The following is a 9,593-nucleotide window of genomic DNA, read 5'->3' on the forward strand; positions in this document are numbered from 1 at the left end:
TTCACACAAAACTTTTTAGTGTCCTTCTAATTCAAAATAATCCCACACCTTGCTCGTCTTTCGCGTGGTCACTTTAGAGCTCGCCACAACTGACACAAAGAAAACTCATGTGAGGTATGAGGTAAAAATGTAGTTCATGTCCCGAAACACTTTTAAAAATAATGTATTATTTTTCAAATGTTTTATTTTAACTTATTTCAAATGTTTTAAAATGTAACAATGAGAATTTGATAGTAACATAAAATGACGGTAATTTTAATGATAATCATGTTGTTTTTTCTGTCATGTAACCGACTATTGTTTTCAGTGTCGACTGGTAGGAGCTGTACCGAATCGACTAGACCCGCACATCCCTAATTTCTTTATATTTGAGTCCGAGTTCAAAACAAAACTTTATGAACCACTCTATTGTGAACGTACAGAGCTGTATGAACCACTGTGAGCTGTAAAGTTAACAGGAATGTTTGTCCGAACTCAACTAGTTTTGCAAGGGAATGCAAATATCTTTGTGAGGGGATGCAATAGTTTTGCAAGTGAAACTCGGGGGAACAATTTATACAACTTTTATTTGTGCAGTAACAGCATCCCTGAATAACAGGCATATCTCTATTAAATACTCCTTAACCCTCTAGGCGCCATGGTCGAGTTTACTTGACAAGATGCGGCACTGAATAAAATGGCAGATTTTGTCAAATAGGGTGTCAAATGTCGCTCGACCTCCCCTCCACTAGATAGCAGACATGTCATACTTCATCTCCGACTCAAAAAATGCTTCTATACAAAATCTTCGAGCTAGAGCGCATTGAATCAGTGCGAACAGAAGCGGAGCTAGTGTGAGAGTGAGCCCTTTTATCAGAGCAATATTGTCAACGTCAGCGAGTATTTGCATTAGATTATTATTATTATTATTATTATCATCATCTAATGGCATCAATAAAGCTTAACCGCAATGAAGTGTTGGGACTTTATTCGCGGACCCTGATTCTGAAGGGGAATATCTGCCTTCAGAAGATGACGGTGATTCTGAAAGTGAAAGTATAGCCCTTCACCAAGCACAAACAGTGAATCCTTTGCCCAATGTAGATGGTCCTTTGCCCAATGTCAGTGGTGGGAACAATGTTTCCCGGGGTCGGAGTGTTCATCACGAAGTTAGCAGGCGTGTTAGTGTTGTGGGGAACGAGGCGGGAGATTTTTACCGCGCTAGCCATGTAGCTTTGTCTTCTGACCGTGTGCCTCTCCGTAATCGCGGCGACAGTATTGTGGTGGAGACTTTGTCTAATGCCACTGGGTATGTTAGACGAGGTCGAAGTATTCATAGGACAGTTAGGGGACAACGTGGAGGTAGGGTGGGGAGTCGCAATGACAATGACAGTAGTCCGAGCTGTGCACACTTGGCGCACGCTGTCTGTCTCTCGTCTCGTCATCTCACTCATGATCTGTGCCTTGCCGTTGCGAGTGAGCTTTTGAACTAAACAGGTCTTGTCTACTTGTGTTTGTGTGTCATATGAATAATATATATATATGTGCCCCATACATGGAATCAGAGTGCCTACTGTATGTAGTAAATGGAAAATCTCTACAGCAAAAGGCCAAACGCTACATGCATTCAGTTTGTTTCTACCATTTATTAGTAATGATTTACACAGTTTGTTTACTATTTACTATTTACCTGAGCATTCAGTATTGTGCAATATAGCATACAGAAGGTGAGGAACATTTTGGGGGGAAAGAAATGCTGCATTTTATCATTTAAACATGTGACTTCATGAAAATTCTATAATCCAAGATGGCCGCCACCATATGACGTCAAAATATGCAAATTAGATGGGAAAACGTAATCCCTACATAAACTTTGGGTCATCTTTAATATTTCTATAATTTACAGAAAGTCTCTATCTTTTATCACTTTTAAGATATAGCCTTTTGAAATTATGATGTCAAAATCGAACGTTTTAGGAAAAAAACTCTGGTGCCTAAAGGGTTAAACACACCTGAAAATGTCTCAGGTTACACATATAACCATGGTTCCCTGAGATGGAACGAGACGCTGCGTTGGGGAATGCAGCCTGCATGACCGTTGTCTGAAACACGTGTGAAACAATGCCAATCTATTGGCCCACCTGGCCCATGATGTCATAGGCAGGATGCCTGGAAGTATAAAAGGGCACCTGCTGAATACGTCATCTACTTTAACTGTCTGAAGGAGATGTACACAGGCAGGCCTAAGGCATGGCAAGGGGGTGCAGCATCTCGTTCCCTCTCGGGGAACCATGGTTACATGCATAACCCGAGACGTTCCCATTCTAGGGAACTCAACGCTGCGCCCTCCAAGGGGGCAAACTGGGGATCGAAATCCAACTACGCCGTCCCAAGGCGCATGCCTGTCCACCTGGTGGGAGAACACCAAGGACGCGACAAACATAAACAAAACCTTTCCTCAAAAAAGGGCCATGGCAGTGACGGCAGAACCAGAACAAATCAAGGGGGACATCCCATCCAAGTTGAGAGCACAGCTATCCTCAGATAGCAATGCTATGCGAGCAGTACTAGCCTGGATACACAAGACCACTGAGGAGGCCAACAAGAAAGCCTCTAGAGGAGCTCAAGAGATGCTACTTAAATCCTAGGTAAAGATAGTAGCTGCTGAGCTAGAACACAGCTATCCTCAGAAAGCTGTGTCCCTAAGGATTTATGAAGGCTTGTGGACCAGAATAACATAGCCAAGATAGCCTTCCTACGGAGCTGCCCAGACCACAGAGAATGGGCTATCTACTTGGGACAGAGAATGGGACAGGTAGCAATTAGAGGCCAGAAAAATTAAATGTACATATAAGGAACGGCTGGAGGACCAATTTGCAACTTATTAGGTCAATTGGCAACATGATTGGGTATAAAAAGAGCCTCTCAGAGTGGCAGTGTCTCTCAGAAGTCAAGATGGGCAGAGGATCACCAATTCCCCCAATGCTGCGGCGAAAAATAGTGGAGCAATATCAGAAAGGAGTTCTGAGAAAAATCAGAGAAAAATTGCAAAGAGTTTCAAGTTATCCCTCAGGAATAGGAACAAACACGAGTGAAGCTTAGACATTGTGACTCATCACAATGAGCGTGTAACTCTGAACGCACGTGCTCTTCGCCCGAGACAAACGCAAAAGCAGAACATGCCCTCAAGTGTTAGAATCCAAACAGGGAGGAACACATTCCCTAAGGCGCCCCTCGACTCTAGCACTATCCGTGGGATCGCAACCCCCAGAATCCCGCAAACTGAATCTCCGCCGTGCCTCGGCAACAACAGGACCCAAGCCGCAAAAGCTTGTAACTAATTTCTCGAGAAGCGGCACAAACGCAAATGGAGCTTTTCACTGAATAACACTCACAATGAGCGCGTTCAGAGTCCTCGAGCACTGAATGCGCAAGCTCCTGACCAAAACAGATGACAGATAGATTGTGCCTCAAGTGCCAGAAACCTCTGGAACGGAGGTACATCACGGCCAGCTGTATGTTGCCCTGCACAAAAACTGAGCTTAGATTTAGCCATTGACACAAAAATGAGATCAGATGTAGTGAATGATCAGTATGCATCACTCTGTAGCTTACACTGAAACAAAACAGAACCCCTCATCTAAAGACACTCATTAAGACCAGAAAACATCTTCCAGCTTATGCAGAAATCATTTCACAATAACAGTATGTTGCCAGAGATTTTCTCACCTCAGCTTTGAGATGTAGGGCAGACACTGAAGGAAACTCATCACTTCACTCTCTTCCTCTGAACATCTTCTCAGATATACTGGTTTCTTCTGTGTCTGGAGCTTCAGCACTTCCAGGAGGACGGAGCTCTTTCTCTGTAAGAGATCTATGATCCAGACATCAGGTGACTGGAAAACTGACTGTAATGCTGGAAGATAACTCCTGCCTGTTTGAGTCTCATAGTTCTTCACATGAGAGCTCAGATCCAGCAGAGCATTGCATTTTTCTGGGTCGTATCGTCCTCTCATCTCAAAAAGTTTGCAGTTGCAATGAGATGATTTATGGAAGAATTCTACAAAGAAGGTGATTTGCTTCAGTGGTTTTTTACAAGTCTTTAACCTGCAACAAAGTAATCAAACATAAGAGCATGTACTGACTGATTTTTTGTTTGTTTGTTTGTTTGTTTTTCCCACCAGATAATGCTAAGTTATTTTTAGGGGGATATGGAGGCTAATTGCAGCTGTCCATTTAACAGGGTAACTCACAGATAAATCTTAAAATGCAGATTTTTCAAAGTTAATCAGATATTTCCCTCTCAACAATACTGTGGTCAAACAAACAAAATGCATTTGAATAATTACAAAAACATATCAAATCATTCAAAAGTCAAAACATTATTTTTACATATATTGTTGCCATAATGTGTTGCTATGCTTTGTGTCTTGCTTCAGCAAGAATTTCCATTAGGTTTAGAACAAATAGGCTAACTTTGCAAAACGCTAACTTGTCTACATAGGGTACACAGCACATTAGTTACTAAGCTTAATGCAGCAGAAAGCACCCCCTGTAAACATAACTCACTGACCTGCATACGTTCACACATGATGAGAGAGACAGACTAACCACTGAACACACATGGGAGTAAATAGAGGCTTATTTGAGAGGAGCAAAATGTGCAGAACCACTTACAGCCCGATGCATGCATACACTACACGGACACAGTTTTGGGGCACCTTAGACTTACATTACATCTTGTAAGAAGGGCGTAATAGGTCCCCTTTAAAACACTACAGCTAGATTAGTTAACCAGACTGATTTCTAGTACCTGATGTTTGGTGAGCAGCTAAGCATCATGTCCATTCCTACATCAGCTACGGTACAATCCTCCAGATTCAGATAAACCTCTTTATCTCTGGATTGACCGATCACGTAAGACAGAGCACAACACTGATGAGGATCAAGATCCACTTCTGGTTCAAGCCGATGGTTCATCTTCTCCAGGAAAATTAAACAGGCTTTAGGAGACTGGAGCTCATACAAGCACTGACACACATAGAGAAGATCAAACTCTTCACTCTCACTCTGAGGTTGAAAAAGCGTGTCCAAAAGCTTCTCAATGAACCAGTCAGATGTTTTCTTTATCTGATCCTCTGGGAAGAGACACTTGAGGAGTCTGGTGTTGTGTTCACTCAGAAGTCCACATAAGAAAGGAAGAACATGTCTCATGTGTTTATGCTCCTCGGTCTGACAGAGCTGTAGGACTTCCTCAATTTCATCTGGATGTCCAAGAAGCCACAAAGCCGAGAAGAATTCCTGCATTGTGTTGTGGAGAAACGCACAGTATGTTGTAGCAGAAGATACTGAGTCTTGTAGTGTGATGTTTTTCAGAAAAGCATGACAAATGTTTGTCTCATCACAGATATTAAAGTTTAGGGTTTTATGCATAGTTGCACTGAATGCAGTTTTCATTAGAGGATGAATCTGGTCATTGATCTCTCCCAGGTATTTATCTATTTCCTTAATTTTTTTCCCCCCATGTGTCATCACAGTAAGACGGAAAATATGAATGTACATCTCTGTGACTGTGTGTTGATGGTTGTTTTCTGTGTCATTTTTAAATGGAATGAAGGCGGCAACCATAAATGCATACATTGGCACGTGGCTAAGACTGAACAGCTCTTGATTCTTCAAAACAACTTCTAGAAGAACAGGATCATGACCCAACATCTTCTGATAGTAATTTCTAATAGAATCTGCACTGAATCCTTGTACATACACTGTCTGTGTCGGCCAGTCAGAGAAAAGTGGATCATCTTCCTCCTCTGATCTGCATGTGATCACAATCTTGGCATCAGGCAGGAGATCGTGGTCCATGATCTTCCATAAGATGGAATTTTCTTCCAAATCTGTCACACCATCAAATACAATGACAACATTCTCAGAGTTTTCCTCGATATCTTGAAACACTTCTTTTCTGTCTTTTTCCATTGGTTTTGAATACACATCAAACAAAAGAGCTTCCAAGCTGGCAACACTACTGTGGGCCCAAAACACTTTGATCAAAGTAAAAACATGTAGTCTATCTCTCTTCCATCCTTCTCTCCCCAAAGACGCAGCATTTCCTGGACAACTGTAGTCTTTCCTACTCCAGGTTTGCCGATGATGAGGATGTTCTTATCTTGCCATCTCAGGAGGTCCTCGGGTGATAGCGCTTGTCCCTCGTTAGGAATGTAAGCTCTCAGCTTCTTGGGCCGAAGCTTTTTGCATTTTTTGTATTTCAATTTTATTTTGCAGTGTGTTTTCATGACAGAGTCAGTCTTTAAAACAAGAGGTATAAAACTTAAGTTTCCTTGTATCTTGTCATCCAGATATTTACAGAAACATTTCCTTTGGTTATTCAGGATTTTATTTGCTTTCATCTTGAGCCGTGTCTGGTAGATTTGACAGGGCGTTGTACCTAAAATAGCATCAAAAGCATATAAGAAATATATTGAAATATTTTAAATGTGTTAATTTCACCAAAATGTTCTTTAAATTTTTCTACCAACCAAATAAACAGCTGGGCTCTGCGTCTTCATCTCTGAAGGGAGAACAGCTGATCCAGTAGTGTAAACCAGGATCTAATGTCCTCTTCTTAGTGACATCCAGAATCTTGAGTAATTCATAACTGGCCTCATCACCTTTGTTAACGACCCAATCCAATATACATCTGGCTTGATCAAACTCTGTCCTCTCGGCTTTGAGATCTTTGACCTCATAGACATTGAAAACCTTCTTCTGATAAAGATTCTCAATGATCAGAGGAAGGTTTTTCATGCCAGTCACCAGGTCTTTCCTGTTGTTTCTGAGGTATTCAGTAGCAGATTGCTGTGCACACGCCATGCTGCACACATTTCAAACCTGAGGTAAAAGACATGTGTTTAAACACATTCACATAAAACATTTCAATGACATTCATTATTGCACACTTTAATTTACATTTAATATTTTTACACTATTTTCAGATGTGAACAAAAGACTCCCTAAATTCACCAGCCTAAATCCATCATACAGATGTAGGTACACAAAATAAACATTATGAATATAAATAAAGCTGCATTGTCTGCCCTGGTGGTGGTGGCGGGATAGAAAAACATCCTCTCAGATATACTGGTTTCTTCTCTGTCTGGAGCTTCAGCACTTCCAGGAGAACGGAGCTCTTTCTCTCTGAGAGATCTATGATCCAGACATCAGGTGTTGAATGGAAAACTGGCAGTATTTCTGGAATAAAACTCCTCCTGATCTCATAGTTCTCCACAAGCGAGTAAAGATCCAGCAGGAAATCACTCTGATTAATGTCAGTCAGTCCATAAAGAAAAGAGCTGCTGCAGACTGAAGATAACAGTTTCGGCATCTGCTCTGCTGTCTGTTTCTCAATCTCCGCTGCTTTAATGAAGATGCTTTCAACACTTTCACTGTTTCTGTAACAAAATTAAAATGGGAAATGTGAGCAAATAGAGATACAAGACAACTCAATATGTGACCAGAAAATGCCAAGTAATAACAAACATTGTAGGGATGCTCATTTCGGTTCATTTTCCTGACCGACAACCGCTGCCTCGTTATCCGAACATTTACCGTTAACTGATAAAATCAGAATAATAAATTAATAGAATGGACAAGTATCTGTGATGATATATTTAAAATACAAACAAATATGCAAGGGATAATCAACGGTTTGCTGTGCATTAAGGATTTGAAATACACAATGCGGAAGGACCCCCTGACGCGAAGCTACTTTTCTGAACGGGGCACAAAAATAATCTTACATAAGTAATTATTAAAATAACATTTACAAACAATTATCATACAATAGCAATCCTTTCGAGTAGCCTATACAATTAAACTACAAATTAAGGAAGTTGAACACCATGTCGGCGCAAATAATTAGAGCAGTATTTCTATGACAGCCCACGAGATAGCATCATTACTATACACAAATCCGTCGAAACACGGAAGTAAAGCAGCGCCGCCATTACTGCGTGCCTTGCTGCTAAGGAAGTAGCAGAAGTAGCGTTAGTCCCGTACGCGGCTGTAGCAGATGTTAGCTGTACGAAAAGTTATTTTTATTTAGTACGTATGCTGTCCAGTGATGCCGGGAAGAGCGTGTTGTGTGGTTGGCTGTTTTAACAACAGCACAAAACTACAGGCCTGGAATAAAACCGTTTGTGAAATCCACGAACCTTTGTTGCACATTGACTGCCCATGTTCACGGCCATACGGATTACACAGTTCTTTACTATTAGCTAGAGATGATCAGTTCAGGTGCCGCTAGGGATCTGTCGCGTCACATTTACAAGCACCAAAACGGTATTTATTGTTTGAATTTCGTAATAAAATTGACAGAATCTGAGAGCTGAGATTTTTTTTCTATCATAAGTAACCTGCTCTGTTTAGTCTGTCGGTCTCCTTGTCCTCTTTCCTGCGCGATTTTTCTGTGCATGAGAAAATGGATGTGTGGCGTGAGAGCATGTGAAAAGCGTCAATTGCATGTCTCACATTTTATTGCATTTGTATTAGTTGTTGTTTGAAGAGTAAAAAAAAATCTGTGGGTCTTAACGCAATTACAATCGGCAAGTCGGTCGGACTAAAAGGGGAAAAAATAATTAATTGGGTCGGTCCTAAATTGACAGGGTCGGTCAGTTATGGCAAACAAGAATATTTTTAAGGATGGCTTAGTTATTTGAAACTTGTGAAGCTTGTGAACATATTAACAACACAGCTAGTAATGACAGCATTCGGTTTTATTGTTGTCATCAATTAATACACTTCTTAAATACATTACATTACATATTTTTACATTATTACATTATGTTGACAATAAATTACCTTTATCAGTAAGTTTTGGCCACTGCCTGACATCATCTACCCAAAGTTCCCTTTCACCAGACATTTTCTTTAATGAGCAGGATCGGCTTTTTATTGAAATGTCATTAGAGGGCACCGGCAAGTGTCACACTGTCACACTTCGCAGGCACGCAGTAATGGCGGCAGGCAAGATGGCGGCGCCCATAGAGTTCGCGGCGGATTTGTGTATACTAAACGCGACTGAGACACATTTTATGATATGGTAATCATATAGCGAGTCAATCATAACTTGATATAACATTAACATATGTCATGGTAAATACTTAAGATCACCTAGCTGTAATGAGCATGAGTGCGTGTTCTGCATGTCTTCTCAGCGCACCTGTCCTGTCCTGCTCTGCTCTGCTGCTCTTCTTCTTCTTCTTCTTCTTCTTCTTCTTCTTCTTCTTCTTCTGTGAGTTTATTGGCGGGTTGCAAACCAACTGGAAAGGTGCATAGCGCCACCTACTGTACTGGAGTGTGACGAAGATTGAACACAAAGAAGTTTTCTATATTCTGTTCTTTAGACCGCTATTTATCAAGACCTTCATTAATGCTGTAATTATTTTATTAAATTATATTCCTGCCTTTAAAATATTGTAAGGTAAATTCCAAAATACCCAAAGCTTGCATACCTCTTATAAATCCAGTTCTTTCCTGTTCATATATTTTTTTTTTTTACATCTAATCAAAACATGCTCAACCATTTCTATTTTCTGACATGCATTACATAAACCAGA

General features: G+C 40.7%; 2 protein-coding genes across 6 annotated transcripts in view; both read right to left on the reverse strand.

Annotated features, from left to right (window-relative positions):
* LOC109097822 overlaps positions 1–6,019 on the reverse strand; it is a 43,591-nt gene extending 37,572 nt beyond the window's left edge. For all 5 annotated transcript variants that reach the window (XM_042719358.1, XM_042719360.1, XM_042719361.1 and 2 more), the window contains exons 1-2: positions 4,793–6,019; positions 3,709–4,086 (exon numbers count right to left, since the gene is read on the reverse strand). In XM_042719358.1, the coding sequence (XP_042575292.1) occupies positions 3,709–4,086; positions 4,793–5,955 (1,541 nt within the window). In that variant the 5' untranslated portion in view covers positions 5,956–6,019. The remainder of the gene's footprint in view (positions 1–3,708; positions 4,087–4,792) is intronic.
* Positions 6,020–6,026: 7 nt separating this feature from the next.
* LOC122136687 lies at positions 6,027–8,875 on the reverse strand. The gene is made up of 4 exons (XM_042721098.1): positions 8,836–8,875; positions 7,074–7,427; positions 6,516–6,867; positions 6,027–6,424 (listed from the first exon to the last, which is right to left on the reverse strand). The coding sequence occupies exons 3-4, from the start codon at positions 6,847–6,849 to the stop codon at positions 6,027–6,029; spliced, it is 732 nt and encodes a 243-aa protein (XP_042577032.1). The 5' UTR covers positions 6,850–6,867; positions 7,074–7,427; positions 8,836–8,875.
* Positions 8,876–9,593: the final 718 nt, after the last annotated feature.

The sequence above is a fragment of the Cyprinus carpio genome, chromosome B3 (assembly GCF_018340385.1).
Source record: "Cyprinus carpio isolate SPL01 chromosome B3, ASM1834038v1, whole genome shotgun sequence".
In the NCBI taxonomy this organism is placed as follows: Eukaryota; Metazoa; Chordata; class Actinopteri; order Cypriniformes; family Cyprinidae; genus Cyprinus; species Cyprinus carpio.

Bases quoted from the DNA above. Each gene is read 5' to 3' on its own strand.
- LOC122136687 (XM_042721098.1), bottom strand. From the start codon at position 6,849: ATGGCGTGTGCACAGCAATCTGCTACTGAATACCTCAGAAACAACAGG. The intron at 6,425-6,515 runs GTTGGTAGAAAA...ATGCTATTTTAG, and splicing joins AGAGCCCAGCTGTTTATTTG to GTACAACGCCCTGTCAAATC.